Raw genomic sequence first — 21020 nt, 5'->3', positions numbered from 1 at the left:
ACCATGAACCACCTTAACTGGCTCCTTTGGACATGAAGGAGCAGCAGCTTTGCTCCAAGTTGTCGGGGGTCTGGGGATCCAGAAAAGCCGGTTTGGCCTGTTGCTGTTTTGATCTTGATCCTCACTCGGTAACCAGAGCTCATTACTGCAGACCGGGTTGGATCGAAGATAGATGAGTAAATCCAGAGCTTCAACCTCAACTCCCTCTTCTGTCAAAGGTCCTGACGTTATTCCCAGAAGTCAATGGGAGATATTACGTCACACTCCGGACAGCAGGTGGCGGATTCACCTGACTGAGCGCCATTAGAAGAAAAGAAGAAGACGAAGGAGGAGCCGGAGAAGAAGAAGAAACGGAAGTGGAAGTCGAAGTGAAAGTCCCGGTGTAGGTTCGACACAAACTGTTATAAACTTGCTGAAAATTACCGGAACCTGGATTTTCCTCCGGGACCGACCCGGGACTGCTACTCGGTGAGTTCATGGTGTGCTCTCGGTCCGGAGAGCTGGATCCGGAACATACCGCAGACCTTTGTAGACGGACTCGGTGATCCGGGTCAACGGCTGGCTTTTGATTCGATGTTTGTCAGATAAAAACTTGTTGTGACGTCACCTCCAGAAAAGATGATCGTTTAACATCAATAAGTGATCGATCAGATGGCCGTTTGACGAAGAGTCAAACAGAGGAGATCGACTGTTTTCAGCTTCCGGTCTGGGGACGTTGTTGTAGCACTCGAGCAGGAACTTCTGGTTTGATGTGTGACCTCAGTGGGGGTCAGTGAAGCCCCGTCCCCTGTGGTGTGATTGCTCAGTTACGGTCTGTGTCTCTGTTCTCAGATCAGATGTTTTTCCTGAAGACATTTCCTCTGAAGCTGGTCAGGCCGTTTTCTGTCCACAGGTTACCCATCCTCACTCTGTTTACCAAGGTAACCACGGCAACGTCTAACACCACAGGTTTTCATGACATCATCGGGACTTCCTTCATACGCAGACGATGACAGACTGCGGGACTCTCGGCGAGTCACCCCCTGGGATCATGAATCTGGTCCTGGTTCACTTCAGTCTGTCACCGTCTGTGTTTTCGCACCAATACCATCTGATCAATGATCGGTGATCAATAACAGACAGATTGAAGATCAGTAATCAATGCTGTGTCTCTGTAGGACCCCTGTCCTCTGTGTGATGAAGCTAAAGAAGCTCTTCAGCCATTCAGACACAGAGTGAGTCGTCTTCATATTATTGCTGAAGCTGGTTGATAATGTCACTATAAAGATGTCTCTCACAGTTAGGGTTAGGGTTAACACCAGTTAAAGGGCAGAAAAGAAGAGTTAGTTTGTGGTTAGCAGTGTAATGTTAGTACTATTAGCTGAGGTCACTAATAGGTGGACCAGAGTCCAGGCCCAGGTCCAGATTCTGTCCTATCCGGATCAGAACCTGAAACCTTAATGCTATTACATCCTTCTCTTCTAGTCACACGATGCTGCTCAGTCAATCTTGTCTCCAGATGTTGATTAAAAACCAGCTGCTCTTTGTCAGGGTCCTTTAGATGACAGACCTTTTCAGTGTTCTGACCGCGTTACCATGGCAATGTACCATATGTCCCCCTCTTGTCCCAGTTTGTCCTGCAGCAAGTGGACATCAGTCTCCAGGAGAACAAAGTGTGGTTCCTCAGGTACAGGTGGGACATACCTGTGTTCCACCTCAATGGGCGTTTCGTGATGAAACATCGTGTGGACACCGTCCTCCTGGACAAACTGCTGCAGGACGCAGAGATGCACAAAGCATGATATCATATCTGATCATTTCAGTTCACCAGAATGTAAATGTCCAATAAACAATTGATCAATTCATAAGTGGCTGTTTTTTGGAGATGTTATTGATGTCACCCCTCATTTGGGTCTGTGACAGTGGGAAGGGACTGTCAAGTCAGTTGGTTGTTGTGTCATGTTCAGTGAAATCAGGGAAATAAGACCTGCCTCACCTGAGTCAACTGACTCCGAGTGCTCTTCAATATTTAACCTGCAGATGGCTCAAAATCGCTGTTGACCAATCACAGTCTTCTAGATTGTGTGTTGGTGGTTGTTAAGGAGACGCCAGGTGTTCGTTCAGGCGGGTGTGCATTGATGGCGTCCGACACCAGCTGCAGAGCTGGGGACGTTCAGGTCGCTCTGCAGAGAGCAAAGAGGAAGATTAGCAGTCTGGAGCAAATGCTGAGCCCAAGGTGAGAGACCAGGACTATTGACTGAGGACTAAGGTCAATATCTGTCAAATTAGTGTCCAGGATCTTAACTTGCCTCTGAGTCTCTGGATTTGTACTGGAGAAGGATGAGGGGTCACTGGGACCCCATGTGGTACAGATTAAACGCTGCGCTGCAGGGTTCATGTGATCTGTTGGTCACATGATCACATATTTAGACTGACTGGAGATCAGTTGAAATGCTTCTGGACTCTACTGGTCTCTGTTAACTGGTCTGACTGGTGGTACTGTGTCCAGGCAGAAACATGTTCGTAACTGATGTCAGCGTGGGCCGACACACCTGAGGTCTTCTTTGTGTTTCTGTTTCCAGAGAAACCTGTTCAGAAATTCCAGAGGAGACCAACGTGTCTACGTGTCTACGTACCACTAAGGAGCTGAGAGACTCTCTAGTGGACATGTACTCCGGTAAGTCCTAATACTACTGCAAAAACAAATACTACAAACACTACAAATACTCCTAGACATGTTTAGAGGGGGTAATGGAGTACAGTCCTATGTTGTTGGGGTAGTTAGCGTGAGGATGCTGTCAGTGGGCATTTATTTGATCTGGTCTGTAGTCCAGTTTTTTCTACACAGACTTAAGGCCAGAGATCAGCATCAGACAGGACCAAGTACTACCAGGTCCCACTGATCAGTGCAGCGATGTAATAATCTGGATATTCCAGTAGAGGGAGCTGTGTCCCCTTACTTGGACTGAGAGTGAGCTAAATTGACAGCATGGAGACAAAGTCAAAGGTCACCACTCAAACACAGGAGTACACCCCCTGTCACTGAATATGAATCAGGTGATGCCCTCAAAAATAAATACTCAGCTCATTGTCCTCAGTAATCTGATGATGTTCGGTCCTCCATCTTGGCGGTGAGTCCTCAGTAATCTGATGATGCTCGGTCCTCCATCTTGGCGGTGAGTCCTCAGTAATCTGCTGTGTAAACCCGTGTGGAGGACGTGGGTATATTTGGACTTCGACTTTGTGCTTCATTAAACATGTGGAGAGTCTGGATGTGAACACAGGGGATGAAACCTGCTGGAGATCGGGGATACACACCATAATTGGTGGTTACCAAAGCAACAACAGCTTTATCCTGTTTCTGCAATACACAGGTAAACAGCAGAACCTCTGCTCATTTTTCTGAAATGTGTGTCTGTGTAGGTCAGCATTGTGTTGTCTATGCTTCAGTCAATGCAGTCTCACAACCCTAACTTTTATTTTGAAGGAGCATTTGAGTTAGGCCCCAGTCTGTTTGATATAAAGGATGAGGCTGTTGTCATGGTGATCGCCCTCCCACCCCAGTAGTATTTGTAGTAGTGAAGCAGTGACGCTGGCTGAACAGTGTTTTATTAATTTCTCTCTCTCTCTCTCTCTCTCTCTATGATAATCCTTCATCTGTCGGTGTCTCTCGCCCAGATCAGACCCTCATATGAAACAGTTGTGGAGGAAACACAGTTTTCAGTGTCTCCGTCTGCTGAGCCAAACGCTGATCGCTCCATATGTGTCTGTTTATTTCTCTCTCTTCTTCTGTGGTGCCAGCATGTCTGTTTTTAAACTCCATGATTTCACAAACATTGATCATAACACAACATTATTACAACTGTACAACACTGATGTGACGACGTCACAGTGAAAGACCAAGAAATAGGAAACTGGACTAATTATGATCACATACTTTGACCAGTTTATCATAATTTCATAATCTGATCAGTTTATTGTCAGTTAAATATAAATTTTTATGAGTTTTTCATCAGTTCATTATTTATTATAAGATTACCAGTATCATGGACTTTGTCAGCGGTGAGCACCATGATTGGTCATAACTTCCTGTGAACCTGATAACTATAAAACAAGTAACACATGAATGAGAGCAATTATATAAGAGTCACGAGATAGTCTAAAATGTCAATTAACTTCAATTAACTCTAACTTTACTAATGAGAAAAACTCCTGAATCAAGTTTTATACACATACACATACACGCACACGCACAACCTACTGATATTAATCCACTGACGTGTGTGTGTGTGTGTGTGTGTTTCGGGGGGGGGGGCACTATATTTAATCTGCAGAGTGGGTGGTCCGCCCCCCCTATTGTGAGATGAGGGTGGGCTGTAGAATCTGGTCTGTTTGAACAGACTGAAGGAGCCTATTCATATATGTGTGTGTGTGTGTGTGTGTGTGTGTGTGTGTGTGTGTGTGTGTGTGTGTCTGTCTGTCTGTCTGTCTGTCTTTCTGTCTGTCTGTCTGTCTGTCTGTCTGTCCTCTACAGCAGTAACATTTGGTCCTGCTCTGGTCCTGGTGTGGTCCTGGTTTTGGCCTGGTCTGGCCCCATCTGGTCTGATCTCGGTATTGGGCCTGGTTGGTCCTAGTTTGGTTCTGGTCTGGGTCTGTTGTTGTCCTGATTTTTTTTTTGTCCTAGTCTGGCTTTGGTTTGCTTATGTTTTGGCTCTGGTTTGGTCCTGGTCTGGACCTGGTCTTGTCCTGGTCTACATCTGGTCTGGTTAAGTGTTTCTTCTTCCTGGACTGGAGGCTGTGGTTATCTCCAGGGACACAGTGATCCTTCTTAAACCAGCTCTGAGGTTTTAGGTGGTCTGAGGTCTCAGGCCTGTGTCAGAGTCGGATGAAGTTCAGGTGTGCTTTCTGTACCTGTTAGATGCAAGGATCTGCAACCTTCAGTGGGAGTGGAGCAGCAAGAAGGTGGAGCTTGTTTCATTAATCAGTCATATCAAAGGGTCCGATTAATTTTCCACTAATTGTTTGTGCTTAATAAACCAAACTGAGACTGAGACCTGAGACTCAGACTCTATTTGTGTGTTCATCAGTATTTACAGTACGTTCCTCTCTGTTCATGCACAGTGTGTGTGTGTGTGTGTGTGTGTGTGTGTGTCCTGTATAAGTTGCTTCTTCTCAGCTTAATGTCGGTATCTAAATTCATGTGCGGCGTGGTGGCGGCGGCGTGGTGTCGGCGGCCGGATCACAGGCGGATTGTGTTGGATTTGAGCTGAAGCCTCTTTAATCATCGTAACACCGTCATTAATATTCATGCAGTCAGCTGGAGCTCCCCCCCTCCTTCGCTGCACCAAACTTTCTGCACAAAATGTATTAAATACAGCTTAAAAAATTAATGGACTTTAGTTTATATTACATGAAGAAAAAGAGGAGGGGGGACACCATACCCTCATTGGCTCACGTAGATTGGTCCTCTGATTGGCCTTTGTGTTTTCCCTTTTTTCTGCAGATTTTTCCATCTTTGACAAGACTTCAAAGGGAGCGCGAAGCATGAACGGTCATTTAGGAGGATTTAAGCACATTATCACATCTGTAATTGTACATGAATAATAAGGAGGAGCCGCCGCTCAATTAGCTCTGAGTCCACAGAGGTGGGGGGGGGGGGGGTAGTGCAGAGGATGACAGGAAATGAGAAAAGTTTCAAAGTGAAAATGCTTGAAGAAGAAATGATTCAATAACTGCAGTGGATCAAAACCAGAACCAAGGCCAGAACCGGACTTGGTTGAATGTCTGTTGATGAGACAGGAAATTGTGACAAGTGTGACACTAATCCAATCAGCCATTGGTCACCTGTTGGTTGCTTGTCAGCCACTGGTGGATCATATGTCAATCACCTACTGATTGATTGTGTTCATTTGTTTCAGCTAACCCCAGAGTGAACGTGGAGCTGCAACAGCGTCTTCCTTCTCCAGCCAGACAGCAACTCAACACAACTCAGCAATCCAGCAACAGTGACAGGTAGTGACACCCCCCCAAAACACACACACACACACACACACACACACACACACACACTGTTAGTTCCCCCTATAGGCAGAAACACTCATCTCTCTCATGCTAATGTCCAGCACCTTAAGTGCTGACCTGAAGAGTGTACAGAAAACAATCAGAAACCAAAAATCGTCTCTTCCTCTGTTCATTTAGGTGACATTTTAACATGAAGACTTCACAACAAAGTTCAAGAGTTCCTTTTAAATACAAAGACAAAGACAAAGAGGTTGTAAAACTGAATCCACAATCCTGGTTCTGTCTTACAGATCAGGGACCAGTCTGGATCACAACGAGCGGCCTCAGCACGTCCAGGAGACTTCGAGTGCCTTCTCCCTCCTGTCCCATAAGAGGTCTTTCTCTCCGTTGTCCTCCAAGCCTTCAGGGAGAACAGGGCACATGGAGGTGGCTCTGTCCCCCAGCAGAGGTCTTTCTCTTTGTGCAGACAACTGTGGAGACCACTATGAGGGAAATGGAGGCTCCAGAGGTCCTGGAAGTCCCACCTTGAGAAGACCCACAATCACAGCTGACAACAGGTGGAAAGGGGGGATGGGTGGGAGTGTAGTGGTGGGATTTCACTTCCATTTAGGAAAAAATACTTATTCACCCCAAGGCCTAAGCTAACATTATCCTCAACAGATTAATATTAACCAAAACAACCTAACACTAATATAGCCTTAAACAAGCTAATAATAACTTGAATTTGCTAACAATAGCCTAAACTGGTCCTGATGTTCCATATATTAAGTCACAGCTTTCATAGTGCGTCTAGTTGGAGTCAGTCTAGTTGGACTGTTGTGTTGTTATGTAGTTGTGCAGTCAATTGAAATTGGACACCTGAGTGGAGGAGTTCAGGTTCAGTCTCTGACCTTGAACCTACACGGACATTATTATGATTGTTGTTGTTATTATTATTATTATAAAGATTAATAATAATCTTGGTAGATGAGCTGTGTTCTGTTTTCTGAAAGGTTTAATCTGACATGTTTAGATCCTCATTTATTAAAAAGTTTATTGCTTTTGGTGAAACTTCCTCAGCTTTTGTTGATGCTGCTTCCGGACGAGATGCATCAAAATGTGACCTATTAAATATAGTTGATTGGATTCATGTTAGAGAGCGAGACAGAAATAGAAAGATAGTAAAAGTAGAGAGGCGGAGGAGAGCGAGGTTGATTATAAATTACAGAAGACAGTGTCAGCCATATTCAGTGTCTTATTTACCAGCTTTATTACGCTAAGAAGCAGCCTGACCTTTAAGGTGATATGAGAGAATTACAGGCGAACATCAGTCAGTACTTATTAAAGCAATGCCTCATAACCCGCTGCCTCCAGCTCTGAGCTCATATCTGATCATGTGACCTTAGGTTAAAACACCTGACCTAACTACACACAGGTGAAACTCTAATAAAACATGCAGATATAGCCATTGCAGCACCTGACCAATCACAGCTTTCTTGACCGCTGTTTCGCCTGTTGATGTGTTCATTCATCTGCGGACACAGGAAGGAAGTGCAGCAGAAGACGAGCACTTCAAAATAAAACTTAGAACATCATAATCCTGCAAATGCCACACCTGCCTAATGCATTTATTAACCTGTCAATACTCAGGATGAAGTCTTAAGAGGAAGGACCACTTGATGACATCAGCATCTCTGTCACACCTCTGTTATATCTGTGTAGTGTTATGTTTTGTGTAGCACTATATAGCTGTTGTTTCAGCCTGACTCTGTCATCTCTTCAGTTTTCTTCAGGAAACCAACATCAGTCGACCTCAGAGTTTAGATCAAGACAAAAACATCTTGTTTCTCCTCAAGGAGCTGGATGTTCTAAGACAACACAACAAGAAGGTACACAAACAGTACACACACACCCAGAAGGTACACTAACAGTGAAGGTGATAGTAGTGAGTGAAAATGAACAACCTTCTGTATAAAGAGACAAAATGATGGTGAAATGGGTCCATGGTTGTAAAGTCAGAGATTTGAAGCTGGATCTTTGATAAGTTCTGCTTCATGTCCAAAGAGTCAGCAGGTGAGACTGTGATACAGAAACAAGCTCTGACCAACACACCAGCTTCTGAAAGATTCTGGGTCATGGTTCAGGTCCAGGTCCTTCCAGGTGGACTAACTCCAGACTGTTTTAGCTGCAGGAGCAGCTGGTTCAGAAAGAGAAGGAGCTGCAGAGGAGGGAGATAGAGGAGGAGCTGAAGGAGGAGCTGAAGGAGGCGCAGAGCTGGGAGAAACCTGCTGGTGAGTGTTTCTGAGCTGTTTCTGTGTCTGGATCATCTTCAAGATGAAGATCAGGTTCATCTGAGTCTATGTCATAGACTTCACGACATGATTTTCTTTGTGTCCTCTCCTTGGTTCCTCAGCAGTTTTGAATGAAGTGTTGGCAGCTCAGAAGGACAGAGATCAGGCTCTGATGTCACGAATCCTTCTGGCCAATGAAGAGAGAGATGAGGCTGTGCTTCGAGCACGTCGATTGCAGCAGACTGAGTATGACGTGCACTCTGTTCTCTGATTGGCCAGGACAGAAGGAGGAAATGAAGAAATCTTCCCTCTGTTTCTGTTTCTGGTTTTCTTTTTTATTTATTTTATTTATTTATTTATTTATTTTCAGTTTTTACCTGCATCTTATTCCTCTTCCTCATCCTCTTCCTCCTCCATATCCTCATTCTCCCCCCTTCCTCCTCCTCCCTGTCCTCCTCCACTCCTCTTCTTTCCTCCTATATTCTTCCCACAGTAGAAATGCCCCCCCCCACACCTTCATTATTCTCCTCAGTCTTGTTAAGAGCTATGAAACGAGCTCTCGTCCTGTTGAAGGAGCCACCAAATACAGCAGAAAATCTAATTAGAGATAAAGCCCCCCCCCCCCCCCCCCCCCCCCCCCCACACACACACACACACACACACACACACACACACACAAAACCACAACCACCACCACCATCATCATCCCCCCCAGGATGAGAGGGTAATTGATTTTGGAGGCCACAATCCTTTTTATGAGGGACAGAATATGGAGGAGCATGTTCCATCTATCAGGATGTGTGTGTATGTATGTGTGTTTGCGTGTGTGTGTTTTCCTAATGGAGGGAGCAGCCCGTAATACCTCTGTAAATGTGTGTTTTTTGTGTGTTGTCAGCTGAGGTGTGTGTGCGTGTGCGTGTGTGTTAATATTGTGAAGCTGTTTCTTCTTCTACATGTCCTTCATCAGCTGGTTTCAGAAGAAGACAGCAAACTTGTTTCTAAATGTTTCAATCAATCAACCAGGAAATGGAAACTGTGGCGTGTAGATGCTGAAAGGTCAGTCAGGATACTTGATCTACGACAGCAAAGAGCTGCAGGGACTACAGGACCCACCAGACCTGATGAAACTTGGTCTCATGTGGATCCAGCTTAACTTGTATCCTGGGTCAGGTCAAGGACTATAGCTGTTGCACTGATGTTCTGGAGTTTGAGTTGGATCAGATTCCTGGACCAGGTTCAGCAGTTGTGGAGTGCCTGTTTCTGTGCACTTTAGCCCAAGTGTACAGACACTGGTGGTCTTTTGTGATTTCATTGTCTGGTCTTCCGATAGAGCTACAACAGTTTACATTTTATTATTCACGTCAGAAATTATCAGTTAGCATTTTCAAAGAAATGTGGGTTGAACAGTTAGCTGATAGTTCACCCACATACATAATCCTGGAGTGATGAACAGAGACCTGGCCCTGGAGGGGTTGCTGTAGTTACCAGTGTTTTTTCTTCTTCTTTCTATGGGTTGGTTTCCCAGGCCTCTAACAGGACCTTTCTGCACAGTCTCAGCTGAGTGTTTGTGTTGAACTGAAGACTCGTTCTCAAACCTTCAGTCTGGTGTGAAGATTTTGTTCTGCTGCGAGTCGTTTGATCCACTAATGGCGGCAGCATTTCATGGAGTCGAGGTGTGAGTGGGAGAATTAATGACAGTGTGCCGAGCCGAGCCGAGCCGAGCTGAGCCGGGCTGGATGGACTGTAAGCTGGGTGTTAGAAGAGCTTTATTGGAGGCCGCCGGTCTTTCATTACCTGCTGTTCCCTGCAGAGCGCCGCCGCCTCGGCCATCTTATTACACTTTATTACAGCAAAACAGCAGCAGCTAAATGAAAAGAGCTTCCCACTGGAGAGGTGGGAAATCAGCTTGTTACAGCTCTTCAACCGCCATGATGGCTGCCAGCAGAAACACAGTCCTGAGTCGGCACGGTCCAGTCCGCTGCTTCAGCTGGACTTCAGGGACCAGGACCAAATTACGGCACAGCTGCTGCAGAGGTCCAGGGTTAATATGGTCGGGGGGGGGTGGGGGGGATCATTCATCCTCACTCCCCAAAGAAAATCCACCTGAAAACATGAAAACAACAAAAAAGACAAAAGAAACTTTAAACAGGAAAGAGACAGAAACACAAATCATTTCAAATCAACTGGAATCATCACATCAATCATAAATTTCAGGCAGCAATGATTTTAGGGCAAATTTTCAGAGACACACTGTTTGACACCTCTCTCTCTCCCCCTCTCCCTCTGTCCTCTCTCTCTGTCTCCCCCCGTCCTCTCTCTCTTTCTCTCTCTGTCCTCTCTCTCTCTCTCTCTCCCCCTCCCTCCCCCGTCCTTTCTCTCTCTCCTTCAGCACCGAAGACATGGACCTTGAGGAAACTGACCTGGTACAGTTTGTTTCAGCAGTCTAATGGATTCTTCATGAATCTCAAGTCAGATTTTGTGCCCTTATCCACTTCCTGTTCGCTTTGCCCAGGAGGTGCATCAGCTGCTTCGGCGTGTCTGTGATTCCGACTCCGTCCAGGAAGTCCACCAGTTTGGTTCAGTTCTGGTTCAGCATCTGCGGTTGGCACAGCAACGGCGGGATGACATCACTGCTCAGGAGATGAAGGCTATAATGGCTGAGAGAGACGGCTGCATGTTGAGGGTAAATACACCTCGACTCCCCCCAGACTCCTCTTTGACCCCCACCAAGATGCCTCTGTGTTCCTGTAGGCCCAGTCTGTACGACCGTCTGTCTCTTGTATGTCTCACTTACAATGGCCCCGGCAGCCCAAACTGCAAATATTTGTGGTTTGAATGTGAACATGAATATTTTGAGGTGAGAAAACAAAGTGCAGACAAACACTGGTGTTTGTACAAGTGTGTGTATGTGTGTGTGTTTGTGTGTGTGCGTGCGTGCGTGCATGTGTGCATGTGTGCATGCAGTAATCATGTATATGTGTGTTATTTGGATGTAAACACAGGACTGAATATTTGCCTGTGGGGATGCTCAGGTAGTCAAATCAGGCACACACTCTGGAGGTGTGTTTGCTCAAGAACATTCTTGTTGTGGTGACATCACCTGGTGACATCACTGGGTGATGTCACCAGATGATGGGTGGTATTGTACCCCGAGTTTATATGGAGCCTGACTGTTTATAGTGGCTTACTACAGACCACTATAAACCACTACAGTCACATCACAAACAGTGATGGCATCCTGTGGTCCATAGTAAAGCTCAAGTTGAAAAGTCACCACTTACAAAATCTACACAAACAACTGCACAAATAAATAAACAACTTTAGCAGCTGGACATTACAGAGTCGTTGAAGTGCAGCTGATAGTTTCAGGTAAACCAGCAGCAGTTCTGTCACACGTTCTTCGTCACATGATATAAATGAGACGATGCTGCATCTTCTTCTCATCTGATGTTTTATCACAATAAAGTTCCAATAAATAATCAATAAGTGTACGTAAATATCCAGAGGCTGATTTAAAAAGTTAGTCAGAAGAAGAAAATCCAGTCTGTCTCTCCTCTGGAGGCTGATTATTATCAAAGTTCAATTCACAGAGTTTATTACAAAACCTGCAGAGCACTGGATTTATTACCCACAATTCATCTGGATTCATATACCACTCTCTGTGGGAGGATACTGGGACGGGGGGCCTAAGACGAGTAGAAATGAAAAAAGATGAGAGGTATGACTGATGGAGGGATGACAGAGATGGAGGGAGGGGCTCCCAGGATGCTTCGCAGTGGGTGGCAGGTTCAGAAGCTCCGCCTCCTCCTGATGTGTCTGATAAACGAAAAAGATCAGAGGAGAACCCTTCATCTGCTGCCTAACTGTGATTGACAGACTGCTGTCACCACGGCAACAGACCAGCAGCGGTCTGAACACCCTGGTAACAGGAGCACAGAACGAGGGATGGAGCTGATGGTGTCGGTAGAACTGAAGTAGTTCTTGAGGAGGTGAACTGGCTCTTATGATGTGATGTGCTTCTTGTACAAATGACGCGGTTCTTGGGGAGATAAAGTTGCTCTTTTATAGATAAACAGACCTTTAAAGTGACCTCAGTTTCACCTCACCCCTCTTCCCCCTTTAACCCCCCCAACCTCAAAGCTCTATTCTTTAACAGCCTCACCCACCCGTCTGTCACTAACCCCAACCACGATCACTACTCCTCCATCTTTAACACCCCGCCCCTCGGCGTTAACACCACCCCTCCACGGTAACACCTTAATCCCGCCTCCTCTGCTTCAGCACGCTGCTGAAATATGTTTCAAATGCTGTCGTAATCCTCAGAGGAGAATAAGAGAGAGAGCACTCTATGATGCAGAACCCCCCCCCCCAACCACACAACCGCTCCCCGATCCCTCGTTCCCTCTCCTCATCTCTCAGGGATTATGTTCCGCCACAGCCGGGACTTCTGGGAAATATTAGAAAAGAGGGAGAGGGCTCTCCCAGCCATTGTCTACCTGCCTCTCTCTCTCTCTCTCTCTCTCTCTCTCTCTCTCTCTGGCCGTATCATCTGGCGGCTGCAGGTTTCTGCTCTTTATTGAGTTAATATTAGATAATTACAGGTTATTAAAGCTCACCTGCTGCCGCCGCTCTACGCACCCTGCAGCCTCACAGGTTTGTCGGTTTGATTCCCACTGGTAGTGGGGGTGCAGTTTTAATTTTACCACATTCAGGAGCAACTGTACCTCAAATGGGTGAGACACAACCCATGTACTAACATATTCATTTATTATATTTAGTTGTTCGTTTGTTGTCGAGATCTGGTCCAGGACCTGAGTGACGGTCAAACACACATCAGCTCCTCTCTCTGTGGACTCGGTCTGAGGTTTATCACAAACTCCGGTATAGGTTCACACAGTCAGTGAATCACTTCTATTGATTCCTCTTTATTAACTCTTACTGCCCTGTTTCTCTGTTTCTATCTTTGATGGGACTTGGTGGGACCTGATGGAGGCCCCCATTATATTTTGGTGCGGGTTAAGTTATATCTAATTTAGCTAACAAAACAGTTTTCCTAATTTTTCGACACTTTTATGGTGCTGATCCCCGCACATAATGTACTTACAGGAGAGAAATTACCAATATGAGTCTTAACTAGGTGATGGGGGGGGGGTAGTCTTCAGCATGTATGGGAGAAGCGGAAGCAGTTCTCAGTGCATGACAGGGGAGGAGTGGAAGGGGGGAGTGGAGAGTGGAGAGTGAGATTGAGATATTAATGGGACGGTATCAGTGTCAGTCTTCCAACACCTCCAAAACTCTGGGTGTAAAGGTTTCACATATTCAACCCATTTTTCCAGAATTTAACAAATACATTTTTCTGAAGACAGAGACAGAATGTAATCTTTTCCATGATGTAGATATCATTCACTATGTCAATCCACTTCTGTACTGTGGGGGACTCAGTGAGCAGCTATCGCCTTCTGAGCTCTTTTTTACCAGCAGTTATCAAAACACCAAATAGATATTTATCTGACCGTCTCACCAGGAAGTCGGCCTTTCCTAGACATAGCGTAGAAAATTCAAAACTCAGATCAGCATTGAATATATCTTTCAGTACTTTGTGAATCTCTATCCAAAAGGGTTGTATCCCTGGGCATTTCCAGAAGACATGCCAGTGGTTAGCTCCCTGAAGCCCATATCATCTCCAACATTTGGTATTACTCTCTCCAGTATATGCTTTCTGTTTTGGTGTAATGAACAATCGTACCAGACATTTCCACCCAAACCAAAATTTGTGGAGACACTTGTTATGCGAGTTCTACATTGAGCTGATCAGTGATCAATGATCCTGATTGTTTCTCTGCAGTGTAAACGACTGGAGCAGGATCTGATTCAGGAGAGAGAGCAGAGGGCGACCAAGGTAAACACTCACTCTGTTTTGCATGATAACTGATATCTGTGTTGAATGGTGATGATGGGATGTCTTATCTGTTGTCGTGACAACAGGCTGTGGAGACATTGCAGCTGTTGTTTGCCAACAACTTGTTATTCAAACAAAGTCTGTGTGTGTTGCATTGCTATACTTGTGGGGTCAGACTGCTTCATGAGGCCCCCACCACTTTTGGTTGGTTGTGTTTAGCTGTAGACTTGCATTTGTGGTCAGAACCAGATCTGGATTAAGGGGTTTGAAAAATTTTTTGCAAATGTGCATCACAGGATGGCAAACGTGTGTTGATGTATGTTTTCAACGTTTCTTCTTCTCTCCCATTAATCAATTGACAACCCCTCAGATTGGGCCTGAAGTTGGGAACCACAGGACAAAAGTAGCTGAGTGACCCTGACAGACTTAAAGCAGCTCATACAGGAAGATGAGTTAGGCTCAAAGATCTGATCAGAGAGCAGCCAGAGGAGACACTTTACTGTTACACTCAAACTACAGGAAGTACTTTTACTTTAACACCATCATTACAGGAAGTAGTTTAACTGTGAAACTATCATGAGTACGCTACTACACTGCCCGCCCCACCCCATTGACCCCACCTCCTCATGATAAAGGTCTGGGCAGGTTAGTCCCCCCATGTTAAAGGTCACCTCAGCGTCCCTCTGCTGACTGATCATCTCATTTCTCATTTGGAAATTATTCAGATAAGGGGTGCTTTGAAGCCCCCCCGCCACACACGCACGGCTGGAGAAAACACATATTGACTCTCTTTTGAAGTCTTTGACTTTAAACTCAACCCCGAGTCCTCATTAGAATCGAGCGGCCCTGCTGAGTCCAGTACTCTGAGCGAGGACATGCTGGTCCTCTGAGATCTGTTTACTCCTGTTTGCTGTTGTTTACTCCTGCTTACTCCTGTTTACTCCAATTTACTCCCATTTACTGTTGTTTACTCCTGCCCACACCTTGTTTGATCACTGGTGTTCAGGTCTGAGTCAAGGTATGAACATCCCAGTCATGTTTAGGATGCATTTTGGATGGATGCACATTGGATCATCTCCTTTGAAGGACAATAACCTCTAAAGAGCTAATAATTCTTATTAATTGATTACTGCTTCATAACCATAAACAAGAGCTGATCATTGAAGCATCAGTGACCTCACAGAGTTCCCACATTTTAACTGCACCTGCTGAGCTCTTTTCTTCCCAGAATGCACCTGGAGTGTGTAATGAGCTGCTGCCTTAATAGATCCGGAGCTAAACACTGTGATCAGATCAAATCCTGGTGATGAGCCGTGTTGACTCTCCTGTTAGTTAATTAGTCCATTATTTAAACAGGAAGCTCCGTGAGATCAGAGGCTGATTTCTGTCACACACACACAAACAGTTCACACACAGTTAACAACTGCACAGGAACCAATCACAATCACACAAGAAAAATTTTTGACATTGAATCAGCTTCAATTGAAATATCTGTGATGAGGGTTTACAAACAGTAGGGGGAGCTTGCACCGTAACATCACAAAGCTGCTCCTGTTGTGGTGATTTAAACATCTGCCTGCCCCTTTATCATCATCACTATAAACACCTGTAACACTGCTACTGTTTTCCAATCAGGAGGAGCTGCTGAGGCTTCAAAGAGAAGGAGATGGAGCTTTGGACGACAGGCAGCGGCTGGGGGCGGAACTACAGGCACATCAAACCAGTCACGGGTCAGACAATTCAAAAGCTGGAAGTGTGATAGTGGAATTTAAATTCAGTCCTTCACAAAAACAAACATGCACACAGATCTTGTTGACCAAAGTTTATCTACTTCAGATGGATAAAATGTTTTATGAAAACGTCACTGAAAACGTCACTGTCAGCTGAATTTGTTTAAGGAGGAAACAGGGAGAACCATCACAGAGCAGCTGAAGGAGGAAGAGATTGTTCATGGCTGTTATCCTTGGTGTATTTCAGTTTATTGGAGTTCAGTCAGAGAAATTAATTCAATAACACATAGTCTACAAACACGTAACTTCTGGCCTATTGGTTCGGCAGCAGCCAAGCAGTTTTAGACGCTCTGATTGGTAGTTTGGGTTATGGTTGGCAGACACCTGTAAGCAGACGGTTCGTCATGAAGTCGGAATCAAATCAAATCAAATTAAATCAGATTTATTTATATCGTGCCAAATCATAACAAAGTTACATCAAGGCACTTTACATCTAGAGCAGGTCTAGAACAAACTCTTTTGGAAGCAGAAATAAAATAAAACAAACTCTAAATGCTCAATTTTCTCGTACTTCGAAGCCACAGCAGAGTTACTTCCTGTTTTAATGATCATGGTCTGGTTTCTCTCCAGCTCTCAGCATCTTTTCACCCCCCACTGCTCATGTCCTGGTGACGGTGTCTCTTCTATGACTTTGTTGGCCCCTCCCAATCAGACTCCACCTCTGGAAGAACAGCTGCAGGAGGCCCAGCCCCTTCAGGCCTCACCCATCATGGTCCAGCTGCAGCAGCTGTCAAGGGAGAAGCAGAGCATGGAGGTGGAGCTTCAACGCTGTCTGGAGGCGGAGCGTGAGGCCAGCGAGAGAGTCCGCAGGTCAGATTCTACTGTCACACACGTTGTTGGTTATGTGACATGTTTTGTTTCTGATGTTGTGATTCACTTTAAACAGAATCTGTATCAGTGAGCAAGACAAGAAGTGAGAAAATGCAAACAATTCACAACGATGACACAACAACTTGAATCCTTTTTTGACCCACATTCAGTATAATTTCTTTTTCATTTGCCCCTCCAAGTCTCTTCATCTTTAGACTCATCTGTTTCTGTGATTAGCTCAGACTCTTTATGGAGTTGTTAAAGAGACTCAACTGACAGACAAAAGAAGGAAACACTTTCTTTAAGAGGCAGAAACCTGGGGCCTGGGGGGGGGGGGGGGGTCTGCCTCGACTGATTGGACTGAGAGAGGGAGAGATGGGGGGGCAGAGAGAGAAGCATAGGCAGTTAGAGAGACAGTGAGAGAGAGCCTGAAAGAGAGGAGGGGATTCGAGGGGAGGAAGGATGGAGAGACAACAAGAACACGAGGAGAGAAGATGACATGAAGATACAAACTGAACATCCAGAAAACATCCAGCTGACTCATGAAACCTGCTGCAGTAAATATTATCAGGAGAAGACGAGGTCACAGTGGGAGGGAGATACCTAAAGGGAACTGTTGGAGCAGAGATGGTTCAGTACCTGGAGGACGGAGACAGGAAGGGTGGGATGGACATAAGGGAGCAGAGAGACAGAGAGGAGGAGGAGGAGGAGGAGGGAGGGAGGGAGGGAGAGAGTGAGTCGTCTTCATAAAGGAATGTTTTCAGTTAGACTTAAGCCCCCCCGGACCGATACTAAGAGTTGGTTCAACAGAAGAGGAGCCTGATAGCTCAAAGATCTGCCTCCTGATAGAGACTCCAGGAACCAGACCTAAACCTCCATCCAGAGAGCGAAGTGCCCTCCAGGGACTATCATTCAGAGCTTTGTGCGTTAGGAGAAGGATTTTAAATTCTGTTCTGAACTTTAGTGGGAGCGGATGAAGAGAAGCTAACAGGAGAGATGTTAACTGTCTTTCTAGTTCCTGTTAATATTCCTGCAGCAGCTGAAGGCTTTCAAAGAACTGTTGGGACGTCCTGATAGTGATGAATTGCAGGAGTCAGTCTGGAGAAAACAAATACAGGAACTAGTTTTTCTGCTTCCTCTTCAGACAGGATGTTTCTGATCTTTGTAATATTGTGTAGATGAAAGAAGGCTGTTCTAGAGACCTGTTCGAACTGAGGGACAAAGGACAAAATTACTCCATGATTGCTAACAAAGGAACTGGAGGCCAAACTAATGCCACCCAGAGTGTTTCCATGATGAGATGATACTTCTCCAAGGGGCTCAGGGCCAAAACAATGACTTCAGTCTGTCTGAGCTCAGAAGTAAAAAGCTGCAGGTCATCCAGGTCTTCATGTCTGGAAGACTGACTGAAGGCTGATTAGCTGATTAGCTTCAGTCGGCTTCTTTGACGAGTAGAACTGAGTATCATCTGCATAAAAGTGAAACTTGATGCTGTGCTGGACTTGGTCCACACTGACTTCTGAATTTATGAGAGACCCTGAACCTGTCAGTCACTGATACCAAACTGCTTGAAGCCCCTTCAGTTTCTCTGAATAAAGAAACTCAGAGTTCTCTCTGGACAAGTGAAATAGTTGACATCCTGATCCAGTCGGTTTCACTCTGGACCTGTTGAATAGCCCTGAGTGTTTCATCTCCCACCTACAGTAAAACATTTGGAAAAAAGTAATTTAAAATCACAAATCTAACACATTTATTTTCTACAACAAGCTAGTCCAAAATAAGTCAGTGGAAACATCTGATCTCCAGCCGAAACCCAGTCAGTCCAGTGATGAGCGAACTGGTTTTCTGTCTTCAGAAACATGTTGCGGTTTCAAACTGCCACCATCAGACACTCTGGGAAGTGTTCAAAGACTCTATAAGCATGTAGGACTAAAGAGATTTGGTTTGATGATTCATATTCAGCCGACATTGGTGTGAGTTTCTCTGCCGGCGAGTTGATCAGATAGAATTAATCCTTCAGATTTCAACTCATGCAGGACAACGTTCTGATGCTGAATAACGTGACTTCTTCTTCTGCTGCTTCTCATCTCATCAGTCTGAAGATGAAGGGATGAGATTCATGATGAAAACAGCTTAAGTCGTCCGTCTGCGTCCCGCTCCGTCCTCCTGGGCTCAAACCCGTGGCTTTCTGCTCTAATTTGGCTGCCAGCGGGGGGGCAGCCCACTCTGAAGAGCCTCCCAAGTTTCTGAATCAGGGAGAGACGAATATTTGCTCTCTGGAGGGAGGAGGGAGTGAAATCTGCTCTGCTTATTAGAGACAGGAAGTTTAATTTGGTTTGGTGGGGCGGGGGGGGACATTGTCCCTGGATGGATGGATGGATGGATGGGTGATGGGTGGAGACAGACAGAATGTGAGTGACAGATGTTGAACGTCTCCTTGTTCCTTCCGATTAAACGTCCATCGAAGCCGCTGCAGGTTGGCGGTCCTTGGTCCACCTGAGGCTAGGTGAACCTGTCCTCTGCCTCGGCCTTGTGTGTCCATTTGCTGTCTCAGCCTTGTCCCCCAACGGTTGCGACAGCAGTTCTTCCTCCTGTGGTCATATTTTTCGTCCTGGCGTTGATGATGTCACACTTATGTAACGTCTTGTCTCCCTCAGACTGGAGCGTCTGGTCGAGGTACTTAGGAAGAAGGTCGGGACAGGAAGTCTCCGTGCTGTCATCTAATCTTCAACCTTTAATGAAATCTGACTCCTCCTCATCATCATCATCTTCGTCGTTGTCTATAGAATTATCTGGTGTGTGTTCATTTTGTGTTTTCATCATGACCATAAAGGTTTTTTTTGTTGTTGTTGACATTAAATTAAATAAAGTTGATTGTTCTTCATGTGAAGCTGAACTGAAGCTTTATGCTTGTAGAAATGAGACATTCACTGACCGTTGGAACTTAAACGACTGTGACGACAAATAAAACAGCACATAATTTTTACTTGAACAATACTTCCTCTTTGAGGAATCAGTAAAGGGTTATCATTTCTTATCATAACTCTCTGAAGGTCTAGCTCCATGTTTCTCCTCCCTTTCCTCCTCCATGTCTCTCATTTCAGATCATTGAGTCTTTAGTTCTTGTTGATTTTAGCTTCATCTCTTAAATTCTTCTTTTCTCTCACTAGTTTCTCAGAAATATATAACTCCAAACTTCAACAACCCCCCCTAATGTGGTCTGGACTCAACTGGTCTGGATTCAGCTGGTCTGGACTCAACTGGTCTGGACTCAACTACTTGTGAATTGAATGTGCCTCCCACCCCCACCCCCTCCTTTGATCGCCCTCCTCCACCCCTCCTTTTCTTCTTCTTCTCTCTGATTCTGGAGGGATTTTCTTTGCTCTTTTCATTGGTTGAGCACAATTGTGTTATTGGAGATAATTAATTCCAATCCCCATCAAAGGGCCTCGGTGGCCCCGGGGCCCCTGTTCAGTCTTTCTAGTGCTGAGAATGAAAGAGGAGTGGGACAAAGGGGCTGCGGGCCGAGCGTTTCCCTCCATAAGGCGCGAGTGAAGAGAAAAGAGACGGGGGCTTTAGTGAAATGAAGCCGGGGGCCGCCACCACCACTGAGGCCCTGCAGGGCCCGAGTGGCCCCCGGTGGCCCCGCACCACCCTGCCGGGAACATATGGCGCGTATTACAACAGACTGGGTGGCAGAGAGAAAACTCACGAATCACTTCCTGTTTCTGTCTTTAATTCAGTCCAACTTTATTGCTCAATCATCATTTTGTATCGATTATTGATTGATTGATTATTCATGTTCTGCTCCTGAATGTATCAGCCAAAAGAAAAAGAAAACGTTTGAATCAGAGAAAAAGAAAACTGATCAGTGATCGGAGCAGTGATTCATTATTTCAGCTGTAAAGTTCAAAGAGCTACATGATGAGAGAACAACACTCTGATAATGTATTGATACCACATTGATTGGAAAATAACACGAGAGGAATCGCTCTTTTTTCTGTCAGCTGTTATCTTGACAACCTGAGAGAGACAACACATTTTTCTGATGGAGCTCAGCTGTTTCTGTTTTTATTCTTTATTTTATTTTATTAAATCTAAATAATTATTTTTTTCATCCAACACAAAGAGGAAATAAAAGCTTTCTCTGCTGGAGAAAAAACGACATTGAACTGTTGTGTTGTTGCATTTCCGTGATCCATTTTCATCTTTTGTCCCATTTTAACTTATTTTAATTCAAACTGAGCTTGT

The 21020-nt window shown here is 45.2% G+C and overlaps 1 protein-coding gene across 8 annotated transcripts; it reads left to right on the top strand.

The window, feature by feature from the left end:
- The first annotated feature begins 61 nt into the window (after positions 1–61).
- Positions 62–20918, top strand: mipol1 (mirror-image polydactyly 1). 8 transcript variants are annotated; one of them, XM_029493218.1, is made up of 16 exons: positions 62–468; positions 832–920; positions 1158–1214; positions 2562–2656; positions 5898–5991; positions 6291–6557; positions 7763–7868; positions 8165–8270; positions 8393–8516; positions 10660–10693; positions 10783–10953; positions 14116–14169; positions 15805–15899; positions 16612–16769; positions 19427–19564; positions 19940–20917. In XM_029493218.1, the coding sequence occupies exons 3-16, from the start codon at positions 1177–1179 to the stop codon at positions 19981–19983; spliced, it is 1524 nt and encodes a 507-aa protein (XP_029349078.1). In that variant the 5' UTR covers positions 62–468; positions 832–920; positions 1158–1176; the 3' UTR covers positions 19984–20917. The 8 variants fall into 8 exon arrangements, 7 of the variants coding, with proteins under 7 accessions (XP_029349078.1, XP_029349075.1, XP_029349076.1 ...); XR_003840344.1 differs by having other exon boundaries at positions 68–468; positions 16530–16769; positions 19940–20916; XM_029493215.1 differs by having other exon boundaries at positions 837–920; positions 19427–20918.
- Positions 20919–21020: the final 102 nt, after the last annotated feature.

The sequence above is a fragment of the Echeneis naucrates genome, chromosome 22 (assembly GCF_900963305.1).
Source record: "Echeneis naucrates chromosome 22, fEcheNa1.1, whole genome shotgun sequence".
Taxonomy (NCBI): Eukaryota; Metazoa; Chordata; class Actinopteri; order Carangiformes; family Echeneidae; genus Echeneis; species Echeneis naucrates.
Note: the sequence above shows the minus strand (reverse complement) of the source record. Positions and strands in the feature narration are given on the sequence as shown.